The 22594-nt window shown below is 37.5% G+C and overlaps 2 protein-coding genes across 3 annotated transcripts in view; one reads left to right on the top strand and one right to left on the bottom strand.

Annotated features, from left to right (window-relative positions):
* The first annotated feature begins 56 nt into the window (after nucleotides 1-56).
* On the top strand, nucleotides 57-6496 carry TRAPPC4 (trafficking protein particle complex subunit 4). Its single transcript, XM_072427299.1, has 5 exons — nucleotides 57-247; nucleotides 2169-2343; nucleotides 3636-3739; nucleotides 5141-5267; nucleotides 6203-6496. Exons 1-5 carry the CDS (start codon nucleotides 73-75, stop codon nucleotides 6279-6281), a joined length of 660 nt encoding a protein of 219 aa, XP_072283400.1. The 5' UTR covers nucleotides 57-72; the 3' UTR covers nucleotides 6282-6496.
* Nucleotides 6497-8449: 1953 nt separating this feature from the next.
* SLC37A4 (solute carrier family 37 member 4) overlaps nucleotides 8450-22594 on the bottom strand; it is a 29876-nt gene continuing 15731 nt past the window's right edge. Inside the window, exons 3-10 of one of the 2 annotated variants that reach the window (XM_072427297.1) lie at nucleotides 21787-22019; nucleotides 15748-15991; nucleotides 14937-15101; nucleotides 14365-14450; nucleotides 13114-13227; nucleotides 12862-12927; nucleotides 10415-10553; nucleotides 8450-9013 (exon numbers count right to left, since the gene is read on the bottom strand). In XM_072427297.1, coding sequence (XP_072283398.1) covers nucleotides 8847-9013; nucleotides 10415-10553; nucleotides 12862-12927; nucleotides 13114-13227; nucleotides 14365-14450; nucleotides 14937-15101; nucleotides 15748-15991; nucleotides 21787-22019 — 1214 coding nt within the window. In that variant the 3' untranslated portion in view covers nucleotides 8450-8846. The remainder of the gene's footprint in view (nucleotides 9014-10414; nucleotides 10554-12861; nucleotides 12928-13113; nucleotides 13228-14364; nucleotides 14451-14936; nucleotides 15102-15747; nucleotides 15992-21786; nucleotides 22020-22594) is intronic. The other variant, XM_072427298.1, reaches the window with a different exon arrangement.

The raw sequence follows: 22594 nt of genomic DNA, 5'->3' as shown, positions 1-22594 counted from the left end.
ACTACATTTCCCGTCATCCTCTGCGGTGACAGACGTGCGCAGCGTGTGTCACGTGACACAGGCGCTGTCAACATGGCGATCTTCAGTGTGTACGTAGTGAACAAGGCAGGGGGCCTCATTTATCAGCTGGATAACCAAAACCCGCGCTCCGAGACCGAGAAAACCTTCAGCTACCCGCTGGATTTCGTCCTGAAAGTGCATGACGAGCGGGTGTTGGTGTCCTTCGGCCAGCGGGACAGCATACGAGGTTAGCGAGGTGACAGTCCGGATGTATACAGCCGGGCCTGTATGGGATTCTCCATAGCTTCTGGAAACGTTTATGATGTATGAATACATGGCTGTGTGTTTCATTGTTATTATTAATAAACAAGATTTACAAGCGCCAACATACTACGCAGCGCTGTACATTCAATAGGGGTTGCAAATGACAGACAGTGACACAGGAGGAGAGGACCCTGCCCTGAAGAGCTTACAATCTAGGACATTGTTCAGGATTTGGGTGAATGGAGCTCAGTGTAGCTGGGCTGATTCATCATAGCAATGGCTGCTGATCAGATCTTGTTTAGGTGAATAGAGCTCAGTGATCTCTGTGTATTATAGCCCAGCGGTCCCCAACCGGTGCTCCCTGAGAAAATCATGATGGTCCGCGGTTCTGACCGGTGCGCCCCTTAGCGCAGTCAGGAGAAGGACCCCGTTGGAGGGTGCCCTGGGCAGACCCAAAGACCGTGTCCCCCGTATGGACACAACTCACCTACAGTTCTGGCATCATGACATAACTATGAAAGAAGTTCCCTCCCTTTGAGTGACACACGGCTCCTCGTGCATGCGCGGCCCAGATTCTGAGCTTTTAGTGGTCCATGAGGTCCGAAAGATTGGCGACCACTGTTATAGGCAGCAGTCAGACCCTCTATTATATGGATGAATTGTTGATCCCTATGTATTGTGGATGACGTTGTGGCAGATCTCACATTTTTGCATTGACTGATATATAAAGTCTGATTGCAGCTGCTTCAGATTTCCGTTTGTTCAGTTTGTGCCTGGCTTAGATATTTCAGTTTAGTAGTTTTGTGTCTCTAGAACTCTTATAAAATGATGGCACCCACTGAGTCAAACTAGCAAAGATTTTTTATGTAAAGTAGACTCTGGACTATCCAGCTCGCAACTATTCGTCCCCCGTACTATGCTGCCTAGGTAATAAAAAAAAATTATTCTCCGTAATAAAATGATGAATACATTAACTTTGCCGGGTCTGCTGCGGTGCTCCTGCTCGCCATGTGCATGGCGCAAGTTGAGACATGCAGGGAGCAGATTTCCCTCACCCTGCTGCTCGCTCTTTACTTCATCGGTTGTGTGTCGGATGTTGGCAATTGCTTGCCTGTGCTAAGTGGTCGTAAAGTATGAATAAGAGCGTTGTTGGAGCAGGAAGTGAGTACTGCATTTATAGAACTCCGGCCTATCCGGCTTTTTTGTTATCCGGCATGCCTTTCCGCCACATTAGGTATTAGATAGTCGAGAGTCTACTGTATTTTATTTCTTCATATTTTTATTATCATACAACCATATTGTGCTCACACCCTGATCTGCACTGCACTTTGGTTCATGACAAGGACAATATCTGGTGAATCCAATAAACCAGAGCGCCTCAAAACCCACACAAAGCGGGAGAACATTCCATGCATTGCATTCTCATTGTATCTTATTAGAACCACGATTTCCACCAGCTTTTGAACAGATTCAGTCAGCAGTTTAATAACTGACATCACTATAACATGGATGGGAATAGATAATGCTGATCTGTTTGATTTCACAATCCAAAGATCTCTAACACTATAAAACAGGGAATCTGACATTCCCTCAAACATTCCATGGTGGAGAATCCCTGCCATTGAAAAACTTGGACCTGGGAGATTCACACCAGGGAATGTTTGAAGGAATGTCAGAATCCCTGTTTTAGAAATTAAGCTCATTGTGTATAGTAACATTGTATAAAAGAGCAGGAAGGCCCTGTTACCAAGGTTAAAAACAGAAGGCTTTTGCTTCTGTTTGAAGAATGTATTATATGTGCGGCACTGATTATGTGTGATTACCCTTTTCCTTTTTTTTGTCCTTGTCTTCACCATGTAATTTGTTGAGTACCGATTGTGATTTATGTCTATACCTCCTTATAGTTGGACATGCTGTGCTCTCCATCAACGGCATTGATGTAAATGGAAGATACACAGCCGATGGAAAGGAAGTTCTGGAATTTCTGGGAAACCCCTCCAACTATCCACTTTCCATCCGCTTTGGACGACCTCGTCTTACATCCAATGAGAAGCTGATGTTGGCCTCCATGTTTCATTCGTGAGTTTCGTCATTAAGTCATGCATGGGTAACATGTTTCCTTTCCCTCAGTAATAATTCCATTGTAATTATTTTGTTGAGGACATTTTTATAAATTGAATATTGAGAATGGGACAAAGCTAATACAGGTAGTCCCTGAGTTACATACGAGATAGGGACTGTAGGTTTGTATGTAAGTCGGAACAGATACATTATTTTAATGAATACAATTAGGAAAAATGTTTAATAATATGATTGAAAATGAATAATATGTTTGTCTAAACATATTATTAGGCAGCATGGTGTCAGTTACTGTAAAAAAAATCCTTAGTGTGAGTTAATCACAAAAAATTTTTATGCAGCCTAGACATTCATTATGTTCTGGAGCAAAATGTGCTTTGATATGCAAAAAGAAAAAAACTGCAGAGTTTGTCTTGGTCAATAAATAGTAACAAGAGGCTGCAGAAAGAGCTCACCCCCCTAAGATCACCCACAACCTCAGCTGTGTTTAGCAAAAGATTTCTTCTGCAAGTCATGCAAACTGCCCCCTTCCCCCCATCAAGCCTCTGTTCTGCACACAGTGAGCGGGGAAGCCCAGTTGGTATTTAGGAGGCGTCTGTATGTCATATGTTCTTAACTCGGGGACTATCTGTATAGGTATGGATGGGGAGTAAAGGAAAACTATGGAAAAGAGGCATTTAGAATTTTTTTTAGAAGAGAGGTTGGGAAGAAGACTTGTGGTTTTTGAATGTTTTGTAGTATATCAGCCCAATTATGTGCTTGGAGGTGGAACTTCTAAACCAGGAAGATATGGTTATCAGATTTGTTTGGGTAACTTACCAGGTCACACAAAAGAAAGTGGGAATGGCAAATACATAAACAAAGTAGTGCTCCACCTTTGGTGTTATTTACATCCCATCATGATGTATGTCATCTATGTGATCCCCAGCACAGCCTTGTATTGGTTTAGGTTGCCAAGGTACAGCTTGGGAGCTCACAGGAGACACAGTTGTACTTCACTTGTAATAGCAGCACCCTTTGCAAAGTCAGTTTGATGTTCTGAATGTCATCCCAACACACAGTACCCACTAACCTGGTGCAGGTTGCAATGTAAATATAAAAAAAATTGCATGCACTTCCTGTGTGCTGCACCGTACAATGCATCTATGTGACCCCCATCATGAATGCACTTTAGGATGAATATATACCTTATACTTTGATACATCTTCAGCCTGGACCTAATGTTCTGAATGAAATTCTTTTCTTACCGAATTGAACAAATACAAAAAAGTAACTTTCATCCTGTCTTCCAGGTTATTTGCTATTGGATCCCAACTTTCTCCGGAGCCGGGAAGTTCCGGCATTGAAATGTTGGAAACGGATACATTCAAACTGCACTGTTTTCAGACTCTGACAGGTACATGTTTCCATAGATTTAATGAATTTTATTCATGCATCCATGGATTATTATTTGTAAGGTGAGAATGTCAAACTATCAAACACCTTAATCCTAATGTTTTCCCACAATTTTCATAGCGGATCTTTCTCCTATTCAGATTTTTTTATGAGCATGTAGTATTCCCACATCGTCTATTTCTTTATTTTGTGAAACTGATCTATAGGTACCAGCGCACAGTGTAACATCAAGATGACAAAAACATTGCTACAAATATAAATGGTGTGTAAAGTAAAGGTGATCCCAGTTTTAGACTTTAGACCTAAAGCATAATACTGATATTACCACAATTACAGGACACCGCTCACTGTTCCCCAATTCATTCACTAAGAAGCTGCCGCAGGGAGATGCTCCCGAGAGATTTCTGGGGTGAAGAAGCAGTAAATGCACCGCAACCTCACCTCTAATGTGAACCTAGCTTAAAACAAAACTCCATTTGAAAATAAGAAGAAAAAACAAAGGGCCTATTGTAAATAAAGATAAAATAACAATATTCACCTTCTGCGCTAAGATTTTCCCTGCAATATTTTATGGCACTAGATGTGCTGAGTTCAGTAGCCAGCATTATCTAACACACACTTGGGCAAAGTCATCCTGGCCATTTCTTTATTTTTTTTAGAATTTCTAATTTGTAGATGAGTTAATTTAGTAAACTGTAAATTGTTCTAGATTAAACACAAGAAAACCTGATGTTTGGATGGGAAGCTTTGAATTACAGTTTATACTTTAAACAAAATGATACAAATATTAACAAAGGTTCCTACTTTTTTCTGGGAAAACATGAAAAATTCTTTGACTCAAGGGGGTACAAAATGCAGCCATCACTTCTGACATTTTAAACAGTAATTATTTGAAATGTCAATAAAATAATGTGAATAAATACTTCCATAGTGTGCAATTTATTTAAAAGGGAAGAAAAATAAAATCACATGGGCTAACCCTGTAAATAACCACCCTCTTTTCTCACTTTTTACAGATTAAAGTATTTTGCCCTTTGAGTTCCTAAGTGGTGAAGCTGTGTTCTTGTGTTACAAACAGTTTGTCATTAATAGCTCGGATCTAATAAACCAGAGACAGATGCAGTTCCAGGACATGCCACTAGGTGTCACCCCAGTAAAAAAATATATATCCATATATATATCTGTCTGTATCTTTGTTATATAAACTGTTTATTATTATTAATAATAATAACATATAGCATTTAGAAAATACATTGATTGTTCTGCTCAATACATCACTACAGAGTCCAGCTTCAAATAGCTAAGTTTACTATCAATAACCTACATATGTTTTCTTGTTTGTTTTTTTCACCTTAATATTCAAACGGTTGTCAGTTTCAAAATGTCTTTTTTCCCTCTGCAGGTATAAAATTTATGGTTTTGTCAGATCCACGCCAGGCTGGCATTGATGCTTTACTACGCAAAATTTATGAACTGTACTCTGACTTTGCACTCAAGAATCCATTTTATTCCCTGGAAATGCCGATTAGGTAAGAACATTTCCCTCCACGTTGCTTGTAATGCTTCCTTTTTCAGGAGGTAGAACCACACACTGCAGCAAGGTTTAGAAATCCTGCATACTGTGTGTGAGTCCCAGCAGTATGAAGTGGTAGATGACAAATACCAAAGTCTGTGCCAAGCTGTTTTTGTCAATTCAGACGATATATCTTTAGTAACACATCAAAAATGGACATCAATCAATCAACATTACTAGTTATCAATACTATCAATGTTAATGCAAACAAGCCCTTAGTCACTGTTCATGCTATTACACCCCCTGTTCTTCTGGAGTGTTCCATGCTTTTCTTATCTGTGCTCTGTTGGGTACATAACCTGTTTTGCTGACAGGTAGAAAAATAAGCCATGATTGTGGATAGCAGTGGTTGTTAATGATTAGTTGCAGTAACTATTCTGGGTGAACTTTGTGATAAAATAAGTAGATTACAATCCTATGAAATTATTTAATTCACATTTATGTCATTAAGCAGGGTTTTCATATTCATATTTTTTTAATGTTAATAAACTCTTCAGGAGAGCCAATATTGCAATAAAGCTATCCTAATTTATAAAGTGCATATGGCTTGTGTTTGGTAATTGTTCTTGTTGGAATATAAGCTATTGATATCCACAGTAGAAGTTTAAGAACTACTGCAATGTTATTCTTCTAAAGCATATCCAATCCCAAGAACAAAAATAAAATATATGCCATCTTTTCAGTCCTTAGATGTGGTGGCTGCATTAGTTTTCAGCCATGTTTTATGATTGAGCAGGAGGAGAGGGATACAGGAACACAATGTCAGTGTTGGGTGTATGGGATTTGTTGTACCTGGAGTTAAACCTTTATTTTTTATTCAGGTAAATCTTGAGCAGCATATTTTTTTTTTTTTTTGTACTGATTTTCTATCAACAATTATTTTTATTTTAGGTGCGAGTTGTTTGACCAGAACTTGAAGGCTGCTTTGGAAATAGCAGAGAAAGCAGGAACATTTGGACCCAGTTCATAGCCTTTAAACATGGAAAAAAATGAATGCATGGCAGAGCTGGAGCCATCGCCGGTCTGTGAAGTGTAAAGCTGCTGTAATTTTACACACAGAATTGTTTCATGCTAGGTCATTGTTACACATTGCCTAGCTTGTATATAGTGTAAAGTTCACTTATGTTTGATGGTTGATATATTACTAAAGGTTGTGTATGCAAAATTAAATTACTGATATATGTAGCAGTGTTGAATGTTATTTAAACATTATATTATTATTTTATTTAAACAATATATATAATTGTTAATCTTTTTAAAAAAAAAAAAAAAAGTTTTCTTTTTTTTTGCTTTCCAAATTCAATAAGCACGTTTGACCCTTTGATACTTTTTTCATCTCATTGCTACTGCTGATAAAGCCAATTCATGACTACATGTATTTACTACACCATTGGTTGTACATTAATGCTCTTCCTCTACTTCCTGATAATATGAATTGGCTATGCTTGTGTAATGTGTGGGAAGCCCACAATCATCTGCAGCCTCCACCAGGGGCACATGGCAGAGTGCCGATATAGGAGTATATTTGGGAGACTGGTAACACTTCTTATTGATGAATAACCAGGTATTATTTTAACAAAAACTAAAGTTTTAAAAGGATTTTGAATGGTAACAAAAGATATTAACACGTTAAAGCATATATGAGTTATAAACAAAATATGCAAATACCCTCTCATACTGCTACTCATTGTATTTTTTAAATTTCCTATGATTGAGGTATTTTCCCACGAACAGATCTTGCCTGGAAATTACTACAAACTATACTTTGCTTTTCATAGCGTAAGAAAGATGGTAATAAAAAGATTATAGAGCAGCTTTTATCTTGACTCAGCCTTGAAGGGACCATTGAAAACAAATGCTGGATCCCAGAGAACTTCCTCCAAATAGACATATCTAGAGTTCATTGTACATTCGTATTTAGGTTGTAGAAACAGTAAAAAAAATTTAAAAAATTAGGAATGTACATTTTTAAAGTAAAACTTGTGCTCATGTTTGATTACATTGAGGGTGAGTGGAAAAGGGCCATCTTAGACTGTTAATGTAATGCTGCCTCACCTTGGTGCGTCATTTGTAGAACGGCCCCTGCTTATATTAGTGGTTATGATGAACACCACAAAAAAAAAAAAAAAAAAAATCAGTGTCAGTAGGTATTTAATAGATAACTTGGTGTCCTGCCACCTTTGACAAGTCAATTTAGTTCCAGGACAATGTAGAGATCAAAGCACATTCATATATTTATGTATTAAGAAGTTCAGGCATGAGGTTTTGTACTACCAGAGGACAAATTCAAAAGCATGGCTTGTCTCCTGGTCCACTCTTATATCCAACTTACTCTACAAGTGCCACTATCTATTCAACACTCATGGCTTCTTCCCTAACACTAGAGGGGATAGAAGGTATGAGGTGACAGTGGACGGCTCTCATTCCCCATGTAACAGTATACACCAGGGCTTCTCAACCAACTCCTCCAGCAGTTTCTAGGGGTTCCTTGAGGAATTTGTACCTTTCAGTTGAAGTGAAACCAATGAGCCTTACTGGCCAGTAATATAAGGCATTCTGCTCACCAGCCACCAAGCTATTGTACTGTGAGCTGTGGATAAATTAATTATAGCAGAGAATCCCTAAAGACCTGAAAGTTATTTCAATGGTTACTATATGTTAAAACAGTCAAGAAAGGCTGGTTTCACAAAGTAATTTTTTTTTTAAAATGTTAGGTATCATAGTTTAAAAATTGCTATTTCAATTTATTAGAGGTTGACAGAGGTGTACACGCGTGCAATAATTGTAGTTGGAAAGGATCTTTCACGATCCTTTCCAACGACTAACAACTGCACGATGCATGAACGATCGCTGTACCTACATCACTATTCTGTTCTATAGAGGGGGGGAACGATGGAGCGGCCTTGGACTCCGTTGCACTCTCTCCTGCTTCACTTACAGTACGATTGTTCATTGGCCATGGACCTGCCAAGACGGTCATTCAGACGACGGACAGCGAGCGCTGTACACACGCCAGATTCTCATCCAATATCGGCTTTGAGCTGATTATCAGACGAGAACCACTGCACGTGTGTACATAGCCTAAGTATGAGGAGAGTAGGAATACAACTGAACAGAATCTGATAGGTAATGCTCAAGTAAGCCAATTACAAAGCATTTATTCCAGTGTTTTATTCTTGGTGTTGGTAGACGCAGCATTATTTATTCCAGTTAAATGTCTGTGTTTCATCACAGTAAAGTGAACTTTCTTTCATGAAATGTAGGAAGACTGATAGATTTCACATTGATTACACAAAATGTGTTCTGTCCCGACAGATGAAATCACAAATTCTTCATCCCATTTCCTCCATGTCCTGCAGTTAGGACACGTCTGTGCCGAAACAGGAAAAGGCCACATGACTTGCTTGCAGCATCCAATCGGGACTTTGCAGTACTTAGAGGTGAAATAAATTGATAGTTTAAAATCCATCCCTCAGATTTTCTTCTGACTTTCATCATTTTCAGTGGAACTAGGGAAGGATTTCTGAAGTTCATTTCAGTCTGACTTTTTGGGCAGTCGTCCCATTTTAGTCTGGATGTTCCTCAGAAGAAAGAAGATTATGGTGACTGCCAGACAGATCATCTCAGCTGCCCAGAAGGCTGTATCCCACCCGTAATGTTTGGCAACAGTGCTAAAGGGCAATCCTGCCAGAAATCCTCCAACTGCAGGGAAAGAAATAGAAGCTATCATCATATAACAAATAACATCCCTAAATAAAAATAAAATAGAACTCCTGGGCTCTATTTATAATTATAATAACAATATAATAATATATTATTCCAGTCGGTTCACAATTTTTGTTTACACATAACATTTTCAATTGAGACAGCTGTGCACTTTTAAGACTGGCCACTAGATGACAGATGAGTCATTTGTAATAGGAACTAAAAAGATACACCCAAAGAGATCCGATCATCTGTCAGCGAATTTCAGGGGGAATAATTTCTAAATAGAGCCCCTAGTATTTTTTTTTTCTATAGTTTAATCCCCATTGTCACAGAAGAAAAAATCTCAGTGGGAACACTCAAACTACAAACTATATGATGTCCTAAACCTTATATGTAATAGAAACCTATCTGCAATATTTACACTTATCACTTGCTAATATGTATATAAAGTGAATGGATTTAACCACTGCAAGTTTAACGCTGCAAGATGATGGCTTTTCTGTCTAGATCAATAAATAATAAGACTATATTATGGGGGAGAAAACCAAAAAGGTTGTGTTAATGCTAGAAAATTGCTGTATGTCATTTTTATTACACTTCATGTAATAGTCCAGGCTATCAGAAATGCCAGTCTGATTTTACCTTTAGGCCCCTAAGGAATTCATACTGTAGTTACTATATTCACAGCTCACAGTAGATTAGTGTGGTGCTCAGTAGGAAAAATGTCAACCTTACAGATAGCCAAAAAGATCATTGGTGTCAGTTAACCTGACCTGAGTTCATAAATTGCTTAATTAACCTCTAGCAAACTCTGGAGGAATATGTCGAATAGACAGGAAAAGATCTCCTGTTTCCTGAAGAAGTGGAGTTAGTTCTGCGAAATGCATAGAAAAAAAAATTTGAACACCTAAATGTTTAGGGTATTCTGCTAAGCAGATCTTGACTTATCTATATGTGCAAAAATTGTTTTTATTTTTAAGCTACGTTGTATTCTAATCATATTTAATAAATAAAGTTGAATGTTACAAGAATTTGTTTTGTAATAGCCTTATAAAGGCCCTTAATTAAGAAGTTTAATAAATACATTGATTTGATATGTTGGAATGTGGCCACGTTAACTTGAATTGTTAGGCGATACCAATTTTTATAAAACTCTGTAGGAACCCTGGTTGAATAACCCTGACCTAGATAAGAAGCTTCAGTGACATATGACAAAGAGAATGTGCCCAGCGTTTCTGGGATAAGGGTTTATTCTATAAATATCTAATGACAGTACAATAGTTAAAACGTATGGATATCGTCTTTGAAATTTTTGTTTCATAAAACGCAGTATAACATATAAAATGATAAAAAATAAATAATACATTTCTATTTTGTAGACATCTTTCAACTTACCATTAGCAGAAAGGGCCACAATTGCGTGAGAAGTGCCACAGAAATTGGATGGAGCACTTTCATTGGCAATAACCCCAAAGAGTGCAATAGGACCGTATGAGCAAAAGCCAAATATGGCTCCTAGGAAGAGAATCCATATCTGTCAGAAAGAATATTAATAAAAATAATAATTAGACTAAAGCTTAAGACAAATTAATGATGGCAAAGGATGGACAAAGACATGAGACAGGGACTGGTGATTGGGAAATGATGTGACCACTAAATACATCTGGCACACAAGTACATACATGTACATTTATTTTTTTAGCTCAAAACTTTTAACCTTACAACCTTACAAGAAAGAAGTTTTCCTGTCCTATAAACAGCCAGCCATCACATTAGCAAGATTTACAGGTACAACATGATGGGATTCTAATATTTATGGCTACTTGCATAATGTGCAGCTATAGTTTAGAAACAAAAGCCGATTGTAGTTCCAGATTCTTGATCGCTTGCTATCTAGGTTTACAGGTTTATTTATCAATACAAAAATGGCTGGTGAGTTACAAATTCCAGAAAGATTAAAAGTTGCCATGCAAATGCTTATTGTCATTTTTGTATATATGACTGGAACCCGTAATGATTTATTAAAGCATACACTTTGTGAAAGAAATACTCAGCTAGCGAGGTGCTACCTAATTTGGGGAATAATAAATAATACATGACAATATACTGCATTTTCTTTTAAAGCCAGCAGGTGGAGCAGTGAGCTACTTTTCCCACATGTAAGCGTGCACACGTGTGTGCATATCTTTTGCAGGCTATTAAAATTAATAATGTAAATTGTACATTATTTGTTTATTCATTATGGATATATATTGATTATTTTCATAATGATAGCTGAAAACAGTGTTTTCTGCCAGACAAAAAAAGAGCCACCAAGGCAATATTTTTCTCTCCCCACTCATACTATATACTCTCAGAATTATTTAATGCATGGTCAACTTATTGCAACAAGGATGGGGGGGGGGTGTAATGACCCCCTTCTCCGCCTTAGGCATTCTACAAATGCAGTGACATTTCCACCCCAGTAGCATGATGATGGATTGACATTAACAGGCAGGCAAAATGTTGCACTTCCCTGCACACGTGCAACACTTGAGAAACCTACAGACATTGGATAGCATTATTGGTCACTTGATCTGGTAATTTTTTTGTCTATGGGGCGTTTACATGACTACACCTAGAAGTAACAACTGATTGGTTAGGTTAGAAATCCTGCTCTGAACATTACTGCTTCTCCCACCATAGACCACCTTTTGCTCCATACCTTTCCCTTTTACACATATTAGGATATACATAAATACTACAACCCATACAAGCCAGGATTTCCTCCCCTTTACCCATGGCCATTTGCAATCAAATTTTCAGTCCATACTTAATGAAATCTGGTGCGGGAGGTCACAAAGTTCCCCAGGATGACTAAAAACTTGGTCCCAAGAAGCATTAAAACACAGCTGAGGGCAGTAAATACCACCAGGGGGTCAAACTGCCAATGCGCTTCGGCTCCACAGGCATTCATTCATGGAGGATCAGTTAAAAATGAGTGCCTTTTTGTAGCTGCACATCTGACAAATGGTATTTCTGCCCCTGCCATCAGTTTCCCCAACCATTAGCATGCAAACAAATCTATTTTAGTTTTGTACAGAGGACAAATTGTAAAAAGTCCCTGTCAATGTACCACCAGGTAGCAATGTACCCTGAAGGCAGGCAACTGGGTCAGCATGATGACTGATAAAGTATTTCTGGGTAAAATATATATATATATATATATATATATATATATATATATATATATATATATATATATATATATATATATATATATATATATATATATATATATATATATATACACACACACACACACATATATATATATATATATATATACACACACACACACATATATATATAATTATATATATATGTACTATATTATTATTGGATAATAATGGCAAAGGTTAAACATGATGCACTTGTGTGCTGAACCCCATCCATAAAATGTTTGCACTGAGCCCACCTATGACATAAAGTAACTGCAAATAACACATTTAACAGTTGATTTTAAGTTGTGAAGTTGGCAGCAACAAAATTACATTTCCAGCTGTCATTCTTCTACTGTCTATTCTTATACTACAGCTCCACAAATTATAACAAGGGATCATGTTAACAGGCACACTGTGCCATATGGTGTTACAAAGAGCCACAAGATTGCCTTTCACTTCACACATATTCCAATCAATGAGATACCCTTCATTTGCTGGAAATAATAGTATTACACTACACAAGAACTACTTACACTTACACTACAAACATAAAAAAACAACAAAGGTCTAATGAAAAAATAGTCATAAGGAAAATGGGGTTGAACAAAAGACAGTACGAAATGTAGAAAAGATGTAAACCTCTTGTTCATTCAGGCCGGACATCTCAGCAAGTGGTTGGAGAGCAATAGATAAGATTCCATCAACCTTAGTGAGTGGGAAGCGAGGAAGAAGAAAGAAGAAAAGAAATCAAGTGAAATTTCAAGAACAGCAGTTGGTTAATCAGGAAAGAAAAAAAGCATTTACAGGACTGCCAGCTACAAATAGTGTGTAGTGTGCAAAACATTTCTAAGAGAACATTGCTGGAAATCATTGCACGTAGCTTACTGGTACCTTGGGTGATCCGGGAGTGACTGTAATACGGAAAAGAAACATAGAGACCACTATTCCAGCCATCATTGTGAGGAGTAAACCATGACGTGGGTTACCATGGGTCTTCAACCCTGCCTACAAAAAAAAAAAAAAAAAAACTAATATAAAAACTGTAAAGCCAAAACTCATCTCAAAAAAAAAAAAGAAAGAGGCTCATGATTTTCTAACTCTCATCAATTTAATATTGTTGATCACAAGGAAGAGGAAAGAAAATCCCAATTGCCATATGAACCGAATGCCTCATGAAAACAAATAACAGAGGAATAAAATAAATATACACATTTAAAAAACCCAATACCTTCATTAGGTAAATGCAAGCTTTGTAAATGTTGTTTAGACCATCAACACCATATCCAAAAGGACAGATTTATTAAAAAGTAATTTTTTTCCTATATAGACCTAATCTAAACTACTGAGTCTATGACATGAAATCTCTGCCAGGGTTTAACTTGACCCTATAGGACCTGAATATATTACTCTATGTCAAATCACACATTCTGTAGCATTTTAATGAGCAATATAAAAAAAGTTCCCTACTACTTTTTCCTCTAAACCCACATTTATAGAGGTGTAAACATTGCTATTTCCTATCTTTTTAAAGATGTTCCCTTTTAAAGGGTTTTTTTTAATGGGTTATTAAAAATGTCCCTGGTAGGGAAAAAAGTCTGTACACAAATTCTAAATTTATTGAGTTTTTCTTTAGCAAACTTTTTACAAAGCTTTTGGAGATATTTGAAAATATCTATATTATATATTGGAAAATATTTAAGGATAATATACATTTTTTTTTATTTTACATTTACTAGAGGTTGTTTTTAAATCCAGGGATATTTATGTGTGAAATATGGATCTGTATAATCTTTACAAATAATGAACTTAATCTACAAATATTTAAAGTAAAGGTAAAGGCATTTTTTGCTATTTACTTTAACACTGTTTCAAATATTCTGAGGTTTGGGATAGAATAAAGAAGACCATGCCTGGTATATAGTAATATTTATTAGATTAAAGCAATAAATGTGCAAAAAGTTAGGGAAAAAATGAAGAAAAAGACAAACTCTTTAACCCAAACAGGCAAATTGAATGAGTTGATAAATGATACCAGGGATTAGAATTTACTGACAGTTTAAGGGAGTAAAATATATGATGATTTGTGAAAGAAATTGTCTAATGATTTGTGAAAGAAATGCAAACATTGCTCAAAGTTCTTACTTTCGCCACTGCTCGGTCAGAGAGTAATCCTGCTAAAATACTGCCTACAAGACCTCCAATCTCTAGAGCACTCATGTAGGAGCTTCCTGCAGGAGACATGGAAAAATATTCACTAATACCAATAAAATATTATACATAGAAAACATACCAGCTGTGCTATGCAACACCTACTCCTATAGATCTTTCTTATTTATGGGATGAAATAATAAGTGCATCTGTCATGTTTTTCATTGACCTGCTGGAGATTGCATGTTTTTCATTGACCTGCTGGAGACCGCTGGAGAAGGCAGTAAACTTGGTGTGAAACAGGATGGGACTCTTGGCATTAGCATCAAGAGGAGCAATGACCCATACTTGGTGGGAAATTTGGATATGAAATAAATATGAGGGATTAAATGGATAAATAGGTAAATGCAAAATACAGATAATATTTGAACCAATTTGAGTTAGCAGTACCCTGGACAAGCTAAAGTGCAAGTTTTGCATGCACATAAAGGAGCTACATGGAATATAATGGCATAATAAAAAGCAAACACAAAATTTCCAAATAATAAACAAAGACACATACTAACCTATTAAAGCAGATTGCCCTTTATCTTGAATCAGAAATAGCTGTCCCCAGTCTGTACAACAAGTCTTTACTCCAAACACAACCAAATAACCAGTACACAACAACCACAGGTATGGCGACAACAGGAACTCCTTCAATGTTGTCTCATCTGAAGCTCCAGCAGAACCTGGGGAAAAGAAACAATAATCCCTTAATTTATCATCCTGTGATCCGGTATTAACTTCTGTGCAACAATAAATACTATTTCATGATACAGAAAATCATGTGACAATTGGTCTGTGTGCAGATCACAAATGACTATGTTGTGAAATCAACTTTTTGAAGTTTTCATCCGATTCCATTCTCATTGTATTTTATTATTCTCCGAGGTATTTTATTTGCAATTTTGCTTTGGTTTAAAAAAGGGTGCTTGTGTGTTGTGACACATTTAGGGATTCTGAGAGATAATATAACCGGAATCCATTGCTTAGTATTGTAGGTGTTTTTTTTTTTTTTTATTGATAGAGCTTTTAGTGTGTTTTAGGTCTGTACTTTAACCGCAAAATGCAGCCAAAACTGTTGTTTAGATTTAGAGGGAACAGTCAGACCTTCTGCTGTCAGCTTTGTATTGGAGTGATTGTATGTATCTGATGGTCATGTTCTCTTTATTCCTACCCCAGTGACAACCTTTCTACTAGCAGAGAAATAGAAATCTTGCCAATACAGAGGAGCTAACCATTGCCACCACTCCTTTCTGAACTGTGGCCTTTTATTTATTTAAAATGACCTGTTTTTTATTCTTTCTACATATAGAAAACCTAGTTCAGTCTTACCTTTTTTGCCTTTCTTGGGCCCTACTTCAATATTCTTCAGTCCCACATCAGATGGCTCATTCTTGATAAGAATAAGGCACACTACAGAAGCCCCAACACAGATCAGCCCAGACATGGAAAGAGTACTGCGCCAGCTGTAACTAGCTGCAACAAGAGTTGCAATGATGGGACCAAGAGTGCCTGCAAGATTCATGCTGCAAGATAACACTGCCCACCACGTGCCAAACTGGGAAGGCTCAAACCACTAGAAAACACAAAATAATGCAATGATTGAAAACAGCCTGCACAAAACACATCACACTGCTATAAATTGTCTCAAATTTGTTGCAATGGAATTCAATTCAGCATCCATAAAAGACCAAATTTAAAATGGGAGATAGACCCATAGGTGGCCAATACCACCAATTTTTCCATTACCCCTGCTCCCTTCCCTTGTTCTCTCTCTCTCTTTTTTTCTGTAATTAGTCTCCGCTAGTTATAGTAGTTTCATCCACAAATTGTGCCTTTATTAAAGCTCTGCAAGACTGGAGAACATAGATTATCATGGGAGAACTTGTGTTATATAGCAAACCAGGAATGGATTTCTTAAAATCATTTGCTATTATATGGCAAATGTTTTAATCCTGGACCAGATCCATTCAAAAAGCTGAATTTGTACATAAGTGGGAACAGGTACATTATTTTAATAAATGCAATAAATGTAAAAAAAAAACTGCTGCCACCTCATGCTTACCTAAAACATACAGTCACTGACTAAAAGAACATTGACATCTGCAACCAAAATCTTATATTCTAGGGATATGACCGGCTCCATAACTGGAGAGGACTGGGAAACTTAATTTACCCTCACACACTGACAAGACAAGATGACAAGATGGCACTGACTTGTAAGGCCCAGGAAGTTAACTATAAAATATTGTCTAGGTGGTATTGTTGTCCAGTGGATCTGCATAGAATTTCTCCCACAAACTCGGACCGCTGTTGGCGATGTTTGTTGCATAAGGGGACAATGCTTCATATCTGGTGGGAATGCTCAAAGATATATCGTTTCTGGGATCTGATTATTCAGATATTTAATGATTGCTATGGCTCTACCGTACCCAATTCCCCGAAGGTGGCCCTTTTATCCATGATTCCAGGCTCGCTTAAAAACATTAAAAGAGGTGCCCTACGGCATTTTCTTGCCGCAGCTAGGGTCCTTATTCCGAGATTATGGCGGCAGCCTGTCGCTCCTTCTATAGCTGATTGGGTATCCGAATTGGAAAACATCCGTCATATGGAAATGCTCGTGGCAGAAGATGATGATAGGTTGAAACAATTTAAAAGTTTGGTCTACTTGGGATTGGTTTAAGGGATCCTCTCGATTCCAATTGTATTTATATTAATTTTGTATATTTGTTCGAGCGCCTTTTCCGTAATTTTTGTATTAAGGGTTTTTTTTTTTTATTTCATTTCATACTTTTTACAACCTTGGGTGGTGTACGTTTTCCTTTCCCTTCCCTTCCCAACCCCCTTTCTCGGGCTGTAATGTTCTCCTCCCTTCTTTTCTTTCCTTTTTATAGTTTATTGTTATATGTTTCTTTGTTAAAAGATGTTTGTACGAATATATGGTTATGTTATGCGGTTAGGATTGCCATGTATTGTATTACTTATGTTATATCTCTTTATGAGCGTTTTTATTAATTTCTGCATAATTGTATTGCTTTGTTTTACTCTGGTTCATGCAGGTTTTGACAGATTATTGCTATATATCAGTGTATATGCTATTTTAAGCAGTTTATTTTATGGTCAGGTGAAACTAATGCCGCTGTGTGTAAATAAGATTTCATGTCTTATGCTTTAATGTTTTTATGTATGTTTGTTTGTTTTTTTTTCGAAAACCTAATAAAACTGATTGACACAAAATCTTATATTCTTTGGCCACACTTGTGTAGTTAATTCCTTTAGTCTTACATCAGTTATCTTGCAAGTGTTTCCAGTAACAGGAGATGGCCCCAATGGAAATTTTTCCTATTATCTGTGACTGCTCTAAGGAAATTTCCCCCCACTTGTCATGCGAAAAAGAAAGATATAGTTCTACTGTAAAGAATCCCATGACATCCTATCCACACGATAAGGCTATGTACACACTTGCAATAATTATCATTTTAAACGAACGACCAACGACTGACTGTCTGATAATCAATAACAAAAAAAAGCACAACAACTAGTCAACGATGTCGATAAACGTGAAATGTCGTTGAAAACAAAGGACCGCCCCGGCGGATCTGATTGGGCGATGATTGTTTGCTATCTATTGTGTGTACCGTCGTTCAGTGATCGTGGATTGTTCCTTAATACACTTTCTCCTGTACATGTCACTTCCTGCATGGTTCAAACAATCATATCTAGTGTGTGTACATTATTGGTGGATAATTTTTAAAAGATCGTTTCGTTTCAGCATATACAGAATTGTGCACATTATGATTGTTCAAAATAATTGTGAATAATCGTTAATCAGTCGTTAATCATTTGTTTTCTAACAACAATTATTGCACGTTTGTACGTTGCCATTCTAAGAAAAATCACCCCTATAGGGTCATGGACAATAATAAAAATGGAGAGAAGCATTCATGGTGACCAGACAGGTTTTATACCTTATTACCACGCCAGTGACAATACCAGAAGGGTGATCAATGTGATAGATATTCTTAATAAACGTAAAACTACATCACTGGTTCTCAGCCTGGATGCAGAAAAGGCCTTTGACCGTTTGAGCTGGCCCTTCATGTTTTCTACGCTGAGTTGAATGGGATTCTCAGGACCATTTCTTAGAGCAATTACGTACCCATTAAAAACGGTACGCGACCCCAGCTTTTTGCCCTGTGTATTGAACCTCTGGCAACGCATATTAGAGCCAACCCTAATATTCAGGACGTATCGGTGCGGGGATCATCTTACAAAATCTCCTTAAATGCAGACGATGTTCTTCTTACCCTGACTCAACCAGCTATCTCTCTCCCGAATTTGTGGAATGAGCTACAAGCTTAAGGTAAAGTTTCCGGCTATAAAGTTAACTCTACCAAAACGGAAGCACTCCCTCTGCATATACCCCACCTGCAAAATTCAGCGCTATGGGAAACCTATCCCTTCATGTGGATGGAACGGTCCATTTAAATACCTTGGGACCCAAGTTACATCCACATTCGACCAATAAAATTCACATAATTTTCCCCCTCTATTCCGCGAGCTCCAGTCACTATTAGGCAGGTGGAAAAATGATCCTTTGTCCTTACTGGGGCGGATAGCTTCTGTGAAAATGATGTTACTTCCTAAGATACTCCACCTGTTAGAGACACTCCCAGTTAGGGTACCAGCACAAGCAATCAAAAAGTTGCAAATGGATTTTTTAAATTTAATTTGGCTGTACACACGACACAGACTATCTAATAATATACTCTGTACCCTTAGGCTTACCACAAATACTATGTAGCGGCCCAACTTTGGTATTTACCATCTTGGGCTTCGCCCACTCCTCCTAGTGTATGTAGAGCGATGAACAATGGATTGCTCCCACACATCCTAATGTTGTTGTAGAGCTCCTCGTTGCTGCTTTCTGATAAAGATTTGCTCTCTTCCATGCTGTTTGCATGAAACATATGGCGCACCTTTAGAGATAGATATAAACTCATGTCTACTATATCGGTGCTTACCTCCATCATTCAAAACCCACAGATACCTGATAGCCTCTCACTAAATATGCTGAAACCTTGGAAGGAGAGAGGGTTATGTCATTAGACATATCCTACACTACATATCCTATCAGTTATGTCATTAGACATATCCTACACCCGGTAGAGAAAGGACTGTTCTCTTTTTCGGTATGAATAAAGCTTCGGGATAAATTTGAACTTCCTCAATCCTCCCTTCATGCTTATTTGCAGATTAGGCACTATATCTCCTCCCTCCAACATTCCCGAGTTTACTGAAATTACCTTTTTTGAAAGACTATGCATAGATGGCCCATACTCTAAGGGTATCATTTCCTTCATATACCATTTCCTACACTCCACGCTGCGCCAGTCTTCTGGCAAATTTCTGTATATGAGTACGTGGGAGGTAATACAGGGCCGAACCTTGGATGAGGATGAGTGGTTGGAGGCATGGGAAGCAGTCCATAGAATCTCCATTTGCACATTGTATAAGGAAAATCTGTAAAAAATTGTTTTTTGTTGGTACCACACTCCTGATGTGCTTCACCGCTTGTTTCCTGGCACTGATCCTAATTGCTGGTGCTGTGGAGCACATCGGGGTACGGTGGAGCATATTTTTTGGTTTTGCCCTATTATTCAGGATTACTAGGGCAAAGTGAATCGATTACTTGCTAAGATATCCCAGCATCAGCTTGTTTTAGATCCCCTTACTCATCTTTTAGGGCTTCCCCTCACGATTTTCCCTAAACCAATACGTTAACTTCATTCCTATATTTTATTAGTAGCTTGCACGCTGATTTCCACTAAGTGGAAGGCCACGCTACCTCTTTCTATGGAGGGCTTGCATAAGCGTATACAGAAGGTGTGCCTTATGGAATACTTAACTGCTTTGATTAGAAATAATGTGGAACAATTTGATAAAATATGGGAGAACTGGGATAATTACTGCCCTCAGGCACAGTTTTGAAACTCTGTGTTTTTAGTTTTGACCTTATCAATCATGGACAACTCATCACCACATTCCACCTCTATTAAGCCCCCCCCCCCCCCCCACACACACACACACACACACACACACCACCCGCCCAACCTTGATTTTCTGGTCTTTTCCCTTTTTTGCAATTGTATGTTATTTTGGATGAACCCTCCATTATTTGGACTAGATGGCAAGATGTGATTGTTTAGGTTCTTCAGAGACTTCTGTAATAACGTTTTATATGAACTCCTGTTTTGCTTAAGGATAACATTCTTTATAATTCTGCCTCATTGTATTTTAGCCAAACAGATTCTAACTTTGATTGACTCCATGTATCCCCTTGACCTTTCTGAAGTTCCCCCTCCGTATCTTGTTATTTTTTATAATATTGCTATTGCTGATATTTATATTGTTTTTCCTTTTTTGGGTTGTTCTTTATATGTTAATAAAAAAAAATCTGTTCAATTAAAATAAAATTTCACAAAAAAAAAAAAAAATGGAGAGAAGCTAAGCCGTTCCCTGCTACACAAAACAAAGTAAAATTTTAGCAGGAATAATATTAAATGTAATAGTTGTAATAATTGTCTCAGCTAATATTTCCAGTTGAGCTCATTAGAAATCAAAGTTATATGGCTGAATAATAGTGATCTTCAGAAAAGTTTCATATTTCGATCTTATGTTGCCATTTTCAACTCCATCTTTGGGAAATAGGCAAAAGTGACTCCTGCAGTGGGTACTCTCTGTATTGCAAGGGATAAACACTCATTAACAAGGACCCTAAGCTTACTCAGCTTCTGAAGCACAGGGATTATGTTGTCCTCCTATCAATGAAATCTTGGAGAATAATGTTCACTTCAAATCTCATGAGAAGATGTTACAGCACAGAACTTATTTTCCATGATACCTGGAGTATTCTACATTCCCCAATATCTTGCCCAGGCACCATGAGAAGAAGTCAGGAGTAAAGTAAGTACTGTATACTATCTAATTTTCTTTCCTTAATAAAATAAGTTTAATTTGATGTTTGTTCTGCTGTTCAGGGACTGGAGGAGGCATTTCTTTTTCCTGCAAGCTTTTCTCATTATGTTAAACCCGTCCCCAAAGCCATTTCCCCCTTGTTGTTCTACCAACAGTAAGCTCTAATTCAAGTTCAGCAGTCCTGTATTGTATCTGGGGGCAGAGAGAACCTGAAAAGGTTCCAGAGAGGAAAATGCTTGCAAGGAATACATTATTACAGCTCATTCATCATCCCCTAGGCTAAGTGAGTATTTACCCTTTGAAGTTTGTGTGTGGGGCAGGAGGGCAGTTCATTTCAGATTTTATTTTTCAGTAACACCACTATAGATGTCTAATTAGCTTGGTAAATCTTACCTTACGGAGCACCTTCCCGCAGGGTGGCCATCCAAATCCTTGTGCCAGTCCATTTAAAAACCAAAGTATTGCAAAGACCGACACGCTGGAGCTCCACGAGAATACAACGTTCACTAAGCCCACTAAACAGAGACCTGTGGAGAAAAGCCAGCGGGCACTGATCTGATCAGACAGGACGCCACTTATAAACTTGCTGACTGCATATGCTGCCGACTGGCTGCTGGTGATCAAACCTGTGGACACAACAAAGTTGCATATTAAAACAACAGGTCAATCATAACTGATGAGAAGATATAATAGACTTTTACAAATATGTTCTCCCCATGTTTGTGTGGGTTTTTAAACACTCCTAAAGATATTGGCAGGCTCATTGGCTTTCCCAATATTTCTCAATAAAAATGTACACAGAATATGGTAGGGTAATTAGATTGTAAGCTCTGTGGGACAGTAGACTATGGACTATGTGCATGCTACATAATATGTTGGTGCTATATAAATACACAGTAATATTACACCTTCCCTTTAAAATAATGACAGATGATTGAAGATGATGGAAGGAAGTCAAATAAAGTTTGTTACACTAAAGTGTTACCTTAATTTTACCAGTGTGATGGTCAGGCAAATAGAAATATTTCTGTCCAACAATTATCCTAGTGGTGTAAAAGTCAATTATTTATCATATAATTACTAATACCTGCATCAAAGTTTAATTTTTTCCACTTCTATTGAGAACATTTCTGAGCATAATACACATTAACAATTTAGAACAAATAAATGCAGCCACTGAGGTGCAATTAAAGTCTAAAGT

This window comes from Pyxicephalus adspersus, chromosome 11 (assembly GCF_032062135.1).
Source record: "Pyxicephalus adspersus chromosome 11, UCB_Pads_2.0, whole genome shotgun sequence".
Taxonomy (NCBI): Eukaryota; Metazoa; Chordata; class Amphibia; order Anura; family Pyxicephalidae; genus Pyxicephalus; species Pyxicephalus adspersus.
Note: the sequence above shows the minus strand (reverse complement) of the source record. Positions and strands in the feature narration are given on the sequence as shown.